We start from the raw sequence: 17,692 nt of genomic DNA on the forward strand, positions 1-17,692 counted from the left end.
GCATATTAGATTCAGTCTTTGGTAGTCCAGCCATACCCAGAGTGCATCCACAATAGAGTTTAAGGTCTTCAAGGAGGTTTTGGAAGAGAGGAGTACAGAATGGCACACGGAAGGAGAAGAAGGCTTTACTGAATCCAGTGTCTGGGAGCTCAGACCCAGTGGTGAAGTGCACAAAGATGACGTTTTGCTTTACGGTATACATGCTATCTGTTGTCAGTGTCCCTATCTCGAAACCTGTTTATGGAACAGTTTGCAGTATGATAATTCTTTTTAAAACAAACAGCTTTTGGTTTCATAAACTTCCCTTCTTTTATTTGTAAACCGTAAGAACCAGGTGTTTTTTCATTGAGTCCACGAAAGCCTGGCTCTGGGCTGCAAAGGGACTTGGGTGTTTCTTATAATAAGGGTTGCGGGGGGGGGGGTGCCTCCCCCACCATGCCTAGATGGAAACAGGAACCAAGTAGGACCGTCTCAACAAAAAAAATTAGGAGAGTAGAAAGAATGTTGTTATAACTGTGATTGCTTCTCTATAACATTGTTTGTCTCTGGAACAAGTCTTTATTTTTGTTTTTTTATAATGTATCAGTGGTTTTAGTGCCTTTAACAATGGGAGTGTGGCCACTTTGCCCAATAATAAAAAGGCAAAACGGTCCATTTGTGGTGTTTTAGGAAGTTTGCCAAAAGGTTCCTTTTGTCATTATAATCCTTCCTCAGTTGCCTGTCTAAAATTAAGAGGAGTTTCGGGGCACCCGGGTAGCTCAGTTGGTTGAGCGTCTGACTCAGTTTCAGCTCAGGTCATGATGGAGCCCTATGTTGTGTTGGGCTCCAAGATCATCAGGGAGGCTGGTTGAAGAGTCTCTCCTTCTTGCCCCTCCCCCAAACTTATTCAAATACACACACTCTCTCTCTCAAATAAAATAAATAAATCTTAAAATTCACAGAAGTTTTAAGGCAGGAGCTTGGAAAGGGATATGAAAGGTAAAGGGGTTTTGGAAATGAGGTTTGGGGCACTCCAAGTATGTTTCTCAACCTGTTCATCTTTCAGAGCTATTGTTTCTTTCTGTGTCTTTCTGTGTTGTGCCCACTAAAATCTCAGTGGCTGTAGATCAGACAAGACTAAAAGGGGATGATATTTCTCAAAAAATGTACTGGGTCGCTAGTAGTATCTATTTCTTGGAAATTAATGCTTCCTATCTTTTTTAAAGCAATTACTGATGCATTAGGAATCTTTTTTGTTTAGCAGTTCCAAATTTGAAAAGCGTCTGGCTTGCTTTTAATTCTAAATATACTTGTCTCTTATCTGTATAATTTAGCTAAAGGCTTTCAGTGTTCTGGTTGGTTGCTGACAATTACACTGGATATGCTTATCTTTTTCAGCATGGACCTTAGCTGAATGAAAACAACCAAACCTCAAACTTACCCACCATGATTATATAATTTGCCCTTCTGTTAGGCGCTTCCTTCCCCTAGGTTGATTTCAGAACTATGCCTCAGAATTGTAATCATTTTTTCCTTTGTCAGAGTTGGTTCTATTTAACGAATAACTGTAAAGTTTAGTACCTCAAACCTTCATACACACTTTATGTTCTCATGAGAAACATGTATTATTCAGTGCCCTCCCTGTCCACGTATTTATATATGTTTCTTCTGATTGAGACAGTGGGGTTACTTGATGACAATGGGGAGTAATTTTTTTAACTTGCATATCTGCACTTTCCAATTCATTTAATGTTGAGGTAACCAGTTGTTATAATGATTAAAAGGATTTATTTGATAATGCTTTGATGCTGACCTGTACTGGATGCTCAAGGAGAGATCATTAGTGAAAGGTAAGAGGATTTAATAGTTCTACTCTGAGATTGCCTGAGCCCGATTGTATGAATACAATACAATTAATAGAGCATTGCAATATTGGAAATGACTTTAGTAAATAGTGTCCAGCCTCTACAGTGAAAATTATGATCCCTGACACATAGACCTTTGACTTTTGAGTGGCATGCTTTCATCTACAGCATGTTGATTTCAATGTGGGAATGGAGTGTCTTAATCTCTGTGATTATGTTGGTGTATTTTAGCTTTACGTCTAATCTCACGATGGCTCATTTTATCTATCAATTTAGCAAGTCTATAGTACCCGGTTATTTGGTCAGACACTAGTCTAAATATTGCTGTGATGATATTTTATAGATGTTTTTAACATTTACAGTCACTTGACTTTAAGAAAATTACCCTCGATAATATAGGGGGCCTGATCAAATCCATTGAAGGCCTTCAGAGCAAAAACTGAGGTTTCCCAGAGGAAATTCTGCCTTACAGATTTTGGACTTGCCAGCTTCTACGATCACAGCTGCCATTATTCCTTAAAATAAGTCTTTTTTAAAAAAAATTTGTCTCTTTGTATGACTTATGTATTTTTCTCCAGAGAACTAGTAGTATATAGTATCAGTAGTAGTCCAGTAGTAGTTTGGGTTCTGAATCTTTGGAGAAGAAGCCTGACCGGATACCCTGACCCTCAGAAAATCAGAGTTTTCCCCCAGGATTATGTAACACATTTCAATTACTTTTTAAGAGAAACTTTTAAATTAACTTTTAAAGTAAAAACAGGATATTAAACCTCTTAAAATTTCTTAATTGATGTCAGTTTTAATTACGGTAGGGCATTTTAGGATAAAGAATTGGAAAGAGTAGCAAAGCCACAAAAGATGGGATTGGGACAAGTCTCAAGAAATTCTGTAATGAATGTTGAACCCTTTGCTCTGGGCTGGGTCACTTCTTCATTGACCTGAAGACTTAAGACAATCACTCTCCTTAAAATGCCCATAAAGTAATAAACTGAATTGCTTTACTATTCTTCAATACTGCTCTTCTCTCACAAACGTTTAGATCTCTCTGAAGTTACAGAGCCGTGGTGTTCCATTCAAAGTAAATGGTGTCATTGATCTGGTGTCATTTATCTTCTTCATTTTCAGTCCCCATCTTCCCTAGAATTTCTCATCTTCTAGAGTTCCCTGAAGTTGCCCGTGGGGGAGAGTGCAGGAAGTCTGGGAGCTGCAGGTATAGCAATCCTGAGCACCTGCCTGTGGTAACCGGACCACTGAGGGAAGCTTCCATTGTTGGTGTATTTTAGCTTTACGTCTAAAACCTCTGGGGGGCATCAGCTGAACGAGTAAAACAGTACAACTGTAGAGCTGCTGGCAAAAAACAGAGCTCTGTGAAGTGTAAATACGGGCGGGGGAGGGGGGATGGGAGGGCCTTCTGAAGCTCTCTCAGGCCTTTTTTCTTTCTGCCAGAGTGTTTCTCCCTGGGCATCTAACTGCCCTTAGGTTCTCATCCGGTTGTGGAATCAGTTGTGGGATCAGTAGAGACTCTAAAGACCTAAGAATCCAACCTGGACACAACACGTTCATTCAGCACTGTCATCCCAGGTCCGTGTTTCTGCATGGCCATCTTCAATGACGGAAGGCACAGCTTGTTACCTTCTGGTAGCTTCCAGTCACCCAGCCTCATTCTGCCTTCCAGCACTACACTAAAAGTAGAAATGCCTCCACATGTTAACCTTTAATACAGTTACCTTGTTTCTCCAGATCTTGCCCTGTTTTCTCCAAAGGAAAATGTACCTTCTTTCCAATGATCTCCTGTATTATAGCCTAGAATTTTGGCAGGTCCTAGGCTGCTCTCTTTCGAGTGTGTTCTAATTTATCATCCTAGTGAAATACCTAGTTCAGGCAATGTGATCCGAGGACCCCCAAGCAGAGAAGGCTCTTCCGCTTACTCAGCGAGCTGGACATCTGTTGATACCACCTGTGATACTGTTAGGACTTTCACTGCCTCATCACGCTGATCGTATGTCGAGAGCTCACTGTCTGTGCACCCTCCTTCTGTGCAGCTCCTGAAGCTTGGCTGGGTTGTCTTGTTGTCTTCTGTGCCCGTGCAGCTGGACTTAAAAAGAGGGGTTCGTTTATCGTTACTAAGTCTTTTTTTAGCGATAGCCCATTATTTTGATCTGTTGATGATTTTGGCCCTGAGTCTAGCCATCTCTCTGTTTTATCTACAGATATACAACCCTCGTTCTCCTCTAAATCTTTAATAAAACACCACCTTTCCTCCCCGTTGCCCACTTGTCCACACTCATCTGGGCTTTGGCAGCAACTCGGTATCCATGCTCATCCCCCTGAAATAAGTCTTCCACGCTGCCAGGGCCTGCCTGTTTGAAAAACAAACACAAGTGAGTGCTCATTTTCCTTTTTTTGGCCTTCTATCCCCACAGTCACTGCGTGAGATGCTTTTCTCCACCTGGGCAGAGAACTTAGGGAACTGGTTTTTCATAAGTCTCACTCCTCCTTTTCAACCCATCCTCCACCAGACTGGCCGGTCTGGATCAAACATTTCATTATCAACACTCCTGAATGCCCCTGTTACATGGGAGAACCTTGTAGGATTTGCCTACTGCCTCCCCTCTGATGTCATTGCCCAAACCACCCCCCGCCCTTGCACCTTTGACATGATTTCTGCCTCCTAAAGCAAGACGGGGGCCACAGCTGCTCAGTCTCCTTACCTTTCTTGTGGTGTGGCTCAAAAAATAAAACAATCTGTAACTGCTCACAGACCAATGATAGGTCAGGTAACGGGGAAACACAGGCCTGGCAGTCCATCTGATTCTTCTGTTGAACCCAGCAATTGATTTCTTTGCCTCCTTTTGAATCTGTAAAATTAGATTTATAACCTCCCAAGGGTGTCACTATTAGAGGAGATGATGTGTGCCCATCTTAACTCGTGTCCAGGAATTCAGAAGTTCATGCAGTGTATATTAGGTATCATCAGTGGGAATAATGAACATTAGAACAGCCCGAGGACATTCTAACCTAGGTTCCTGGGTTCCAAGTTTAATGTGGCATTTTATAATATTAGCAACTTAGCTAGTGATTCCTAATGTTTAGGAAAGAGTTTTAAAGCTTAGTTATCCATACCTTATGTTCAGATAAGTGAATCCTCAGGGTTTAAAATTTTTTTACAGAGGGGCAGACATGGGAAAGTGCTGGCACCACAAAGTGCTCACCACACAGCAGAGATTTATGGAAATGTTATAAAAGGCACGGCAGGGACCTTGGACTTCTTGGTTCCTGGCACGCCACTGCTAGAGTAGTATTTACTGTTTTTCTTAGTGCCTGTTAACAAAAGGTGGTAAAATAAAGATCAAAGCAAACCTGCCTTTTTATTTTCCTTTCAAAGGGTCAGTCTTTCTTTGTGCTGTACTTCTTTGTCCAGCAGCTTATTGGAAGCTCTGTATAAGGCTGCAAGATGGCGGGACATTCTGCCTTTATTGCCAAAGCTGCCGTGAGGAAGTGTCCTCATTCTAGGAAACTGTAAGGGAGCCCTCTAACTTCAAGAAGGCCATGGCAGAGAACCAGCTGGGACCCTTTGTTCTCAGGGGCTGTTTGATTCCACAGTCAACCTGTGCTGGCCTTGTGTTTTCAAACCCTATGAAGGTTTTCTTTTCTTTTAAATACTGCATTAAAATGTAGATTTCCAAAACTGCTACTAGAAGTAAATTGCAGCTTACCTTGGTGGGGGGAGCGGGGGTTAATGCATTAAATATTTAAAAGATTACTGAAGTCCAGTAGTTTTGAGGAGTTAATCAGCTCCTGTGTGTTAATCATAATGTAGAAATAAGAAAAGTCTTTTTAGCACTTCTGGGCCCTGCTGAAAAGTAACTAACTTATATGTGTATAGAACTGTAATTTACCAGTGACTGTCCATTCAATTCCAGCAGTAGTGATTTCTGTTCTCAGCTACAGTCCTTAATGAGTGCCAGTCAGGCTCTTTTCCATTTCAGGGATGTTTTCGTAAAGCTCCCTAGGCTTTTAGAAGGGAGGGTCTAGGTATGCTTCTCACTGCTTAAACAGATTGCTCTTTGCAGGAGGATAGTCTTAGATTCATTCATGGACTGTATGCTATTTTCTAGTCTTACAGTCATAAAGACAGACATAAAGTAAAGGAGGGATACGTGTGAGCAGAAGCCAGCCTGAAACGTATGTGTGTATACATGCGCCTGCCTGTGTGTAGTCTCCTAGAACATTGTGACAGGTAGGTCCAAATCACGAGATGATTTGGTAGGGGACTTGGTAGGGGACTACCAAGCAGTTAGTTTGACTGTTACATATTCACTTGCCTCATGGCTGGAGGCAGGCCAGAGGGACCCGACAGCCAGGATAAGAAGGACAGATACAAATTAATTGCGTACTAAGGGAGTGGGGCTGGGGGTGGGAATTGGTGAGGACAGCAGTTGCTCAACAGCCTAGTGACTTGTTTCATTAATAATGGACGAGTGGTATCATTTCCACTTACAGTTGTCACTATATTTAATGATTATATTGGGAACATTTTTCTATCTATAAAGTGAGTTTAGTTTAAAAATCTACCTTTTCTCACTAGGTAGTATCTCATTTCTTCCAACTTTGTACCAAGTCCATTAAAAATCATTAAAATAATAATTATTATTTTATTATTAAAAATAATTATAACAATTGAAACCATTGCAAAACCTCACTGACTCTTGGAAGTCTACATACCCCGGTTCCCATGGGGACTGTACCCGAAAGTGATGCTCAAGGCCACATCCAATTGAAAGCACTTACTAGTTCTGAGGAAGAGCTTAGGAATTCGGAATAGGATTCCTTTTACTTTAAGGCTTTGCCATACCCTTTCCACATCAGCTTTTGTTTGGGGTCTGAGTATAAAAGGGAGAAGACTGGAAGCCCATGCTTCTGTAGGGGTTCAGCCCCAGTATTCCTGAAATTAAATAAGAGTTAAACACCTATATCCATTTAAAGACGGGGTTTGAGCATTTAAGAAACTAATCTAAAATGTATTTATGTCTTAAATGTGTACTTCATGGATAGGGGGAAAAAGCCTCCTTTATTATGATTATTTGATCTTGAGGCTGTTTGCTTCTCTGTGACTGGTCACAGCTGTGACTGGGACACAGCTAGTCACTGTTGCAGTCAGGATTTACAAGGCAGCTAGACAAAAGCATCTTAGCCTCAGAGCAGATGGGCCATGGTTTAATCCTGACTCAGTGACTTAACTAGCTGGGGGACTTTAACCTCTGTGAGCCTCTGTTTCCTGACCTGTCAGGTGAGGACTCCTCTCCCCCATGCTGTTATGACTAACACAGGTAACCTATTTAACACACCTCGCACAGCATCTGACAAAGTTGAAGATGTTCCTAGATAATGGAATTCTTGGACCCATGCCTGCCCATGGGCTGTAGGACGGTGGTGACTTTTGGCCTCCTTTGATTAGGCTTTCATTTCCCTGTAGATGGTTTAAGCATAATTTTCAAAACAGCCATTTTAGTGACTTCCACATTTTGATACGAATCAAAATTCTCCGTGAGACTTCTTATGCATGAAGAATGCCATCTTTGTCATTTGAAGGGATAGTCTACTGCGGATAACAGGAGAACTAGTGATTGCCTAGTGATCATAGTTTCGGTCCTGTGGGTCCCAGAGGGCTGTCCTGTGATCTCTGGTTCCACAGACCTCAATGGGGGGCTCCTTTTTGATATCTTACCCAGACAAGGTAAAGGCTATGAAGACTTTGCTTTGCTGCTGCATTTCTCCTATAAAAGCTTTAAAGCCATCCAGGCCATCCTTGAAAGTAAAGGAATGTACATCTTCTGCAGAAGTCATTTGAATTTCAGCTTTCCTTTTGCTTTGCTCTTAGAAAGATGTTTCATTGTCCTCCTAAGATACTTCATAAAATGTTAATCCTTTCATTGTTTTATGTGGACGATGAAGAAGAGATCCCTTTTTCCTTAGCTTTACTTTTGTTAAACTTCTTGGAGATGGTTAGAAGCTATTAGCTTTATTTGGGTAAGGAACATTTTTGAATGAAATTTGTCATTTGAAACGTAGCTTTTTACGCCAAAAGGTAGTTTCAGCCGTGTGTGTGTGTATGTTGCCATTGTAAATACTAACCTGATTCTCTGGAAGGTAGAAGAAACAACTAGATTTGAAAAGATTTCCATAAATATGTGTATGGTAATACTGGACTATGTTTCTTGATCACCTGATTAAAGAAATAAGAAATAATAAATCATCTTCAATTTGGAAATAGAATTACCAAATAAAATTACTAAGTAGGATTATGGAACTATGTGGTATCCACCATTTATTTCTTGAACAATAGGATCTTGCATGTTCTAAGCATGGTTTCTCCTTTCCTTCCTTCACATCTTGCCACCTCTGTAGAGGCTGGAGAAAGGGATCTAGGATTCTAAACTGTATAGGCCAAATGTTCATCATAAGCAGAAGCACTGAACTATGGAGGAGGAGATCTAAATGTTCACTCTTGCTGCCAACAAACATTTGACCTGGGCAAGGAATTTTACCTCTCGGGCTTCAGTTTTCCTTGCATGAAAAATGCTGATGTAGATGCTTTCTCAGACCCGCTCAGTTCTTCAGCCCCATTCACTTTTATTTCAAATACCAATCACATAGAGGACTATGATTTTAAGTAAACTTAATATCTGAAATTTCCAGCATTTCCCCAATCTACACATCTAATAACTGTTAACCTTAATTAAATCCCCTCAGTCTTTGAGCGAAAGATTTCTATAGTTTTGATGTTTTTGTTTTTATTTCCCCAGAGTACATTTGCTAGTATGTCTCCTGCAGTGGCCTGGGTAATATTAGTAGATAAAAAAATAAAGTTGTTCTTTGATAAAGTTGATAGTTAAACTGGAAACACCTTAAATATGAAGCAAAAATGGACTACTTAGAACAGATGTATTATAAAAAGTAAAAGCAGGGAGGTTTCTGGCTGGCTCAGTTGGAAGAATATGTGACTCTTGATCCTGGGATTGTGAGTTCGAACCCCATGTTGGGAATAGAGATTACTTTTTTAAAAAAATGATTCTTATACGTATCACCTGCTTTTTTTTGCTTTTTATAAGGACTTCTTCCAGCTACCACTATGCTCATTTCATCCTTTCCCCAATCCTGGAAGGTAAATGATCACCTCAATTTTACAGCAAAGACTAAGTCACCAAGAAAAGTTAAGTGAATTGTCAACAGTTACTCTTCCATTCAAAGGATTTAGACAGAGTACTAGACATAGAATCCTCAGGGTCCTCTCATGGGTGAGTAGATTAAATATTGAGAGGAAAAGTAGAGCGGTCTGGAGTGGGAAGATGGCTTTGGACTTTTTAAGCAGACTTGATTTTGATTAAGAAGCAAAAACAAAAACAACAAAAATTAGTTTAATTTGGCAGTTGGCATTGGTCAGTGTCACTATAAACTGAAATTTTTTCCCCACATCATAGTTTCAGGCAGCCTAGAGGTGGAGAGTCTGGAGAGTCTTAAGTGAGAAAGCTCATTTCAGGAGAAAACAGTATCACATGATTGTATGCTTTGGAGAAAACAATCTGAAAACTAAAAGTGGGTCAAATGTTGAGGATTGCTCAGCCCGGCTGGGAGTGACCGGCCCAGAGCTGGTGGAATTGCAGGGGGAGTAGCGTGGATGTGGTGGGGCGGATTGTTTTTTCCTTGGTGAACTGTAGTTTCTCTCCTTTCGATTCGACTTGCACTCGGGATGTTCCAGACTGCCAGCTCTGGGAGAAGAGGCCGGGTTCTCCCCCTGCCTGCCCTACCGGGAAGGTCTCAAGTGCAGGGCAGTGCTGGTCCTCCTGCCAGGTGAGGCCCCGCCTGTGTTCACACAGACTCTGGGATCGCAGGGACGCCTGCAGGGCTGGGCTGTGTGACAGAGTGCGGAGTGTGCCATGCGGGTCCAGCGAGGCCTTCCTTCATCCAGGGACTCGCAAACATTGTCCCGATTGAAAACCCGGCCCCCCCAACAAAGAAGAAGTCTTCTTGCCTTGAGTCCCTGGCTCCGTTGCGATTGGGGGCGGGGGGGTGCCCTGCCCTGCGGCCGGTGCGGGCAGAGCGGGGCTGGGGTAGAGAGGAGAGGAAGAAGGAGCCTGGCGGCGCTCTGGCCACCTCCCTCCCTGGGCTCCCGCCCACTGCGGTGAGTTCCCGACCAGAGCCCGCGGCCACGGGGCGCTGGTAAAGCCGCTCGTGCTCCTCCTGGATCCGGACAGGTCGGGGTTGTCAGGGCAACTGTGCACAGCGGCATCTCGCCGCTTCCCCTCTGTGCCGTGTGCGGAACAGCTTACCGTGCCGCGGCGGGGGACAAGCCTGGGGACAGGTGCCTGGGGGGGAAGAGCCGGGATCTGACTGCACAGGTTAGGCAGCGGACCGAGGCAGCTGACCCTGCGTGCCTTTCCTGGGGCTTTTCCGGAAGGAGAGTGCGTGTGCGTGTGTGGGGAGCGCGTGTGCAAGCAGCGGGCTCTAGCCAGCCACATGCCCAGGGGGAGTAAGTGGGAGGGGGCGCGGAGGGGAGGTGGGGGGGCTGCTGCTAGGTGCAGAGGAACTGCAGGGCCTCAGTTGCCAAGTGGCTGGTAGTATCTGTCAGCTGTTTGCACACTGTTTACCCATAGGGGATCTATTACAAGTGCTCAAATGAACTGGCCGCTTAGAAACTAGCAGCTTCCTGGGAGCTGCAATTACATAAGCATATATTTTTAATATAATAATAATTAAAAGAACTAGTAGCCTCGGTATGCCTGGATCTGCTACAGCTATCCGACAAGAGAGACTGAAGAAGACCAGTGCAAGGCCAATTCCCCTTGGTTTATTCACCATAAACGAGGAAGAGGAACAGCAAAAGAATGGAAATTCCAGAAGACCAAAAGGTATGCATTAGCTCTACCCTTTGGTTGGAACCGGTCCCTATTTCCCACACATTCTGTGGCACATTTACAAACTGTGTGCACACGGTGTGGAGTGCTTGTGATCCCCTAGCAGTTTGCCGGTGGTATTTACACATTCTGTAGAACTGTGGATGCGTGAAATGGGGAACAGATTTTGCAGATTTGGTAGCTTTCAGATCAGCTGCCTTTCTGACCTTCACTGCTTTCTTGGCTTAGAGATCTTTAATTTTCTCATGCTCACTTTGAACAGTTACCGATGACACTGTCCTAGCAATAGGAATAGGAGTCGTCCAGGTTTAAATGAACACCTCCCCACCTTGCTTAGGTGCCTTGGTGAGTTCTGTTTAATAAGGACAGTTTCTCCTCCGAAGGGGATGAGTTAAAGTGACCAAAGAGTGCAGCCTTTTCCAAGGGCACAGGGTCAAGACGTTCCTTCCTTCCTTTTGTATTCCGAAATACTGAGAGCTTGAAGGAGGAGATAAATAAACACGGAGTGCACCATAGAGGACAAAGCTAGGGAACAGGGAGGGAGGACCATGAGGCTTTCTAACTTGTGATGGTAACTGCTACTGAACATCTCCCGGAGGCTGGCCTGTGCTGGGTGTGGAAAGGAGAGGTCTGGTTCTTGTGCATTTCTGTCATAATGATGACATGGAGTAGCAGCTTTGACTGGCTTCTCAAATCCCTGGGTACTCCATCTTTTAGCATTGTCTCATAGCCACCCCTCCTCCCCAGGGCTGTAATTTTCGGGATGGCAACATCATGCCTTTAGAAGGGCTTTAAGGCTTGCATTTTAAGTTTTTTCTTGCAACTCCCTTCCCCAAAATATATAAGCTATTCATTGCTTAAGCTGATAGAGTACCAGTTTTGCTGTTTCCATGTGGGGATTAAATTTTAGCTTGCATGCAAACTGTTCTGTCACGGAGATATCAAATTTTTTTTTTCTCTGTGTGATACAGAGCAGTAGCATGGCAAAGTAGCAGGCAAATATTTAAACACTGATAGAATAAGTGTTTGAATAGAATCCAGTGTCTGAAAATGACCGGCTTTCTTTTTCCTGGTTCTTGAGTGAATCTTCATTTGCTTTTCTCAAATATAATTGCAACTGTCTACTCTAAATCCAGAAGTATATTTTACTTCACTTTTAAAATACCATATACAGAGAATTTCTAATAACTGGGATCTAAGTAGCATAGTTGACTTTAATGTCACTATCAGACATAGCTTCTGTCTTAGAACCAGATGACTTCAGGAATTTACAGAAGCCACAGATGGAAGCTGATGGAGATGATTGGTTTGTTTCTGTTTCTGTTTTTGTTTTTTTGCCCAGGAGTTAGACAATTGAACCAGGGTGTGCTTTTGATGAAAACCCAATACTTTAAATTGTTAGTAGCAGATCATTTGGCCTCTTAGGAAGTGGTAACGTTCTAAATTAATGTGGATCTGTTGAATTGTGCCCACTGTGTATTTTTTTTGAAATGTTCTTCATTTGCAGCACTTTTCCCTTAGGCATCTTAGAGCAGTAATTTAGGATAGCTATCTGTTTTGTTCTGAGTAGTTTTCTTGAATTACTCTCTTTCTCCTGTGTTTTGTTTGTTTGTTTTCATTTGCCTTTAGTGTTTTATTTAAAGGAGGAAGGGAAGGGGAAGTAGGTGCTTCTAAAAATCTGTTTTTGGCAATTCGTGCAACTTTTTGGATAAGAGAGACTTAAGAACGTTCTGATCCCCTACCATTTTTCTTTTTCTGCTTTTCCCTATATCAAGGAGAAAGTGAAGGAATAGAGAAGGAGGAAAATCTTTTGTTGATCAGGATGTCCAGACTTTCTGTATATCCCCCAAATGTCTCTAATTTATGGACACATCTAATAAAATAAAACAGCCCTGGAAATATCAGTGGTTCTTGATGGATAAGACTATTGGCTTGGTTCTGAATTTCTTATGAGGTCTGTCTGAGCAATAGGAATGTCCACTTGCAAATCTAACTTTGTCAGTAGAACAGTGATGGAAATATTCTATGTATCCCCTGTCCGATATGATAACTAGCCACATGTAGCTGGGAGCACTTGAAATATGGCTACTATAACTAAGAAACTGACTTTTAAATTTTATTTTATTTTTTTTTAAAGATTTTACTTATTTATTTGACAGAGAACACAAGTAGGCAGAGAGGCAGGCAGAGAGAGAGAAGCAGGCTCTGCACTGAGCAGAGAGCCGGATGCGGGGCTCGATCCAGGACCTGGGATCATGACCTGGGCCGAAGGCAGAGGCTTTAACCCGCTGAGCCACCCAGGCGCCCCTGACTTTTAAATTTTAATTGATTTTTTAGTTAAAGAGCCACACATGGCAAGTGGTTACCTTCTTAGACAACATAGTTCTAGTCTTATCTCTGTAGACTATCTCTATAGAGATATCTCTTAGACTATCTCTATAGCTCTATCTCTATAGAGCTGTGATCTGAATTTTTGTCCTCTCTGTGTTGTCCAACCTTACGTGCTTCCTGGCGCCAGATATGGTCAGGTCCTGAAATGAATGTGGAGCATAGTAAACTGGCTTTATAGATAATTTCAGTTGTCCTTTTCCACATAAATGTTATTTCCTGCTTTGAATATTATACTTGCTACTCCCTGGTTGCCGACATCATCCTTTGCAACATATAATGGACTTTTATTTATTAAATTATTTCCAAATCATCATGGCAAGATGACATACAGGTTATCATTTATGTGTTATTATTAAGATAAGCAATCAGAAATTTTTCTTTTTTGCCTGCTCTGTGGGCTAATCAGCCAACTGTGTGCAACCTGGTTTTCATGCTTAGTATCTTTTTTCTGTCACCACCAGGCATAAAGAAGTTTGTTACCTGAATTCAGGAGGTAAATGCTCCTATTCAGGATTACCCTGGGTTAATGACAGGTCGCATCTTTCCAGATACTCTACTCTTGGGTAGCCATCATAACAAACTTTGTAGGAATGAACATAATGATTACTGTCTGGACTCCCTGTGTGGCTTCAAAATTGCCTTGATGGGGTGAGACAGTAGCTCAGTTAGCTGGTAGACTCAATCAGTTCTTGAAGGTGAAATTTCTCTCCCTTGTAATCAGTAGAGATGCAAATGTTTTACATGCCTTGCTCTTATCGACGAATAACATTTAGACAGTAATTGGGGGTGAGCTGGGCTTCTGCTCTTATACCTCTAGAACCTAGGTCTCAGTGTAATGCTGATGTGGACTGGTGCAGGAAAGCTTATTTAGGTACTGCAGTGACTCAGTGTCCTTGCTTAGGTTTCAAGGCAAACCTGCCTTATGGTGAGTTTTACTGAACACAGTGTAATTAATTTGTAAAAACACCTTTTCTCCCTAAACCAACATTTGCTAAATGCTCAGTCTGTACAGATTCCTTTGCTGGGACATTGTGGAGGTGGTACAAAGGTAACTGACACGGACGGTTTCTGCTCTCAGAGGTGTCTACCTCTCTAGTGAAGGAGACCACTATGTACCAATAATGCAAGAATATAAACTGACATCGGGGGAAGGGCTGAGAGTATTATGAAAGTATCTATACCTATGTGCCCTTCTCTAGACAGTAAGCTTCTCAAGGGCCAAGACTACTCCTCTGTGTATGAAATTGCAGAGTGGATAGAACATTATTGAATGGAGATAAACTCAATATTTAAAAATAATTTGCACAGGCTCTGAAAGTCTTACTAACATAAGAATACTAAGAAATGTTGATCATATTAGGATTGTCCTTCCTAGGCAACCATTTTAATGTTGGGGTGTATCTGATATTTGGGTGTATCTGATAGGTTAATCCTATGACTTTTTACCACGTTGCCTTTACCTTAGAGTGTATCAGGGATTCTGCCCTGTATTGTTGTGTTCCATTATACTATTTTTCATTTTCTTTGGTGGAAAAATGAAGGCATATGTTTACAAGGTAGTATTAACTGACCAGTTTGTTAGTATTGAGGTTAATGCCTCCTGCTCATTTTGTTAGCAAATTGCAGATTAGATTGTTAAGAATTTTTCTCCTTGAAATCAGGACACAGTAGTTCTGGGAAGCTGTCTTCTCCTTTTCCCTGTTTCCCTCCCCCTGCCTTTTTGTTAGAATGGGTTTTTCTGGAGCCTGCAGTAATTTCTTCTTCTTCTTTTTTTTTTTTGGCTTATGCACTCTAAAGGTAGAATTTCTGCCAGTGAAGGTTTCCAAATGAAATATGATCTGCCATTTACCATTTGTATTCCTATTGGAGTAGTGATGATCTAGCAATTATAATGTCCTCTTTATAAGTCCTGAGTCTTTTTTTTTTCCCCAAAAAGGAGTGTTAATGTCAAGAAATGTGAATGCCATTCTAGAATCATTCTCTCTCTTTTTCTTGTTTCTTTCCTCTTTTGTTCTGTAAGACTTGGACTTTTGTCTGTTCCCACTGTCTTTATTTGTGCCATTTCAGGACTAGGCAAAAACTTTTAGCAGTAGAATTCTACAGCTAGTGAGGCAAAGGTATAGTTCAGAATAGCAATAGTATCAAAGATCCCTATTATAAGGAGGAAATCTTAAAGTCAAATTGATTGCCATAAATTTTATTTGCTCAAGAAACCCAAAATGTAATGTTTTATTCAAAGCCTTTATATAAAAATAACAACAGGGGTTGTCGAGAACAAGGACCACAACATCTGATGTATGGCTTACACTCATTGGATTCTCTGTGAACACCTGTTGAGTGAGTGGAACTATTTCCCAGGCATCCCGTGTTACAGTAGAAATTACCGTAGGTATCGCTATACAAGGGGAACGTGATTTAATCTCTACATAACCAAATTTTTTTTTTATGGTGAGGTACTATATTCATGGGAATTTGCTTGCTCTATAAAACTAAAAGGCTTAAAAATTATGTGTGTGTTTCAAGAGACATAATCAGTAGAGCTAAAATAGCTGACTGCTCTAACCTTAGGAGCCAAACACATGTATTTGGTGAAAATCTCTCAGCTGATAAATGTTACATATTATTTATTAGAAGGTGGGATTGAGTATCCTTTTCCACTAACATCAACATATCTCAAGGGGCAACTTTAAATTCCGTTGTTACTAAAAAATGGCAGATCATTTGGAGGCACATTAACCATGTTTTGAGCAGGAACTAATACCTTCACATCAACAAAGGAAATTTCATTGAGAGAATTCGTTTTAATTCTCCGTTCTTAGCATTTGGAAGAACCCATTTATGTTGGGCCCTCTATGCATTAAGTTTATGTTCTAGATTTGTTAACTTCCAAAGGCAACTCATACCTCATTATACCTCAGATCTGGATACAAAGACCCAAAGGGTACCACAGGCGGCCATAAGACATCGTGTTTGAAATGTGTACTTCAAAGGGCACTGATGAATATTTTTGCTGACTATAAAATGCAAGTTCCATTTTCTTCTTTTTTTTTTTAAAGATTTTATTTATTTATTTGACAGACAGAGATTACAGGTAGGCAGAGAGACAGGCAGAGAGAGAGGAAGGGAAGCAGGCTCCCTACTGAGCAGAGAGCCTGATGCGGGGCTCAATCCCAGGACCCTAGGATCACGATCTGAGCCCAAGGCAGAGGCTTAACCCACTGAGCCACCCACAAATTCCATTTTCTTAGGCTTTCTTCCCAATGATGATTATTTGAGAATTTTAATAGATTCTGTCCAGATTCCAGAGAATTTACCATTCTGGGTCCAGTGTGGAGTGTGAAATGAGAATAGAGTTTAGGCATATTGACCGAAGAAAATTATGTTCACAGTTTCAGGCCTAATAAAGTAGTAGCAAGATCATCTGTGGATTCAGATGTGGATTCAGAACCAGTCATCTTAAAACCATCATTGAGAATAACATTATGAAGGTTAGTGTGGTGTGGTGCCTCCTCATAGGGTTTCTTACAAGGTCAAGCATCAAGTGTATTTGTTGAGGAGTGATTTGGGAGTCCAGGTGGAAGGTGGGAATCTTGTGGACCCCCTTTTTTTTTTTAATTTTTTATTTTTTATAAACATATATTTTTATCCCCAGGGGTACAGGTCTGTGAATCACCAGGTTTACACACTTCACAGTACTCACCAAAGCCCATACCCTCCCCAATGTCCATAATCCCACCCCCTTCTCCCAACCTCCCTCCCCCCCAGCAACCCTCAGTTTGTTTTGTGAGATTAAGAGTCACTTATGGTTTGTCTCCCTCCCAATTCCATCTTGTTTCATTGATTCTTCTTCTACCCACTTAAGCCCCCATGTTGCATCACCACTTCCTCATATCAGGGAGATCATATGATAGTTGTCTTTCTCCGCTTGACTTATTTCGCTAAGCATGATACGCTCTAGTTCCATCCATGTTGTCGCAAATAGCAAGATTTCATTTCTTTTGATGGCTGCATAGTATTCCATTGTGTATATATACCACATCTTCTTGATCCATTCATCTGTTGATGGACATCTAGGTTCTTTCCATAGTTTGGCTATTGTGGACATTGCTGCTATAAACATTCGGGTGCACGTGCCCCTTTGGATCACTACGTTTGTATCTTTAGGGTAAATACCCACTAGTGCTATTGCTGGGTCATAGGGCAGTTCTATTTTCAACATTTTGAGGAACCTCCATGCTGTTTTCCAGAGTGGCTGCACCAGCTTGCATTCCCACCAACAGTGTAGGAGGGTTCCCCTTTCTCCGCATCTTCGCCAGCATCTGTCATTTCCTGACTTGTTGATTTTAGCCATTCTGACTGGTGTGAGGTGATACCTCATTTGTGGACCCCTTTTGAAACCCCTCTGAAACAATGTAGCACAAAAATCTAAGTACAAATGCAAAGTCAAAATTGTGGTTATTGCCTCTGAGCCCCTGTAGAGAACTTTAGACATTCAGAACCTTCTCCTGTCAGCGCTCTTGGTCTATATGGCAGGAAAAGTTT

The 17,692-nt window shown here is 41.6% G+C and overlaps 1 protein-coding gene across 12 annotated transcripts in view; it reads left to right on the top strand.

Annotated features, from left to right (window-relative positions):
• Positions 1 to 17,692, top strand: part of MAP7 (microtubule associated protein 7) — a 167,375-nt gene that overhangs the window by 12,211 nt on the left and 137,472 nt on the right. For 3 of the 12 annotated variants that reach the window (XM_045066320.1, XM_004740280.3, XM_004740283.3), the window contains exon 1: positions 9,743 to 10,753. The exons of 3 other annotated variants lie outside the window; for them this stretch is intronic. In XM_045066320.1, the coding sequence (XP_044922255.1) occupies positions 10,621 to 10,753 (133 nt within the window). In that variant the 5' untranslated portion in view covers positions 9,743 to 10,620. Of the gene's footprint in view, positions 1 to 9,582; positions 9,696 to 9,739; positions 10,754 to 17,692 lie in introns of those variants that run through there. 6 more of the 12 variants (XM_004740276.3, XM_045066324.1, XM_045066323.1 and 3 more) reach the window with 4 other exon arrangements.

This window comes from Mustela putorius, unplaced genomic scaffold, assembly GCF_011764305.1.
Source record: "Mustela putorius furo isolate JIRA1106 unplaced genomic scaffold, ASM1176430v1.1 tig00003863_pilon_pilon_pilon, whole genome shotgun sequence".
In the NCBI taxonomy this organism is placed as follows: domain Eukaryota; kingdom Metazoa; phylum Chordata; class Mammalia; order Carnivora; family Mustelidae; genus Mustela; species Mustela putorius.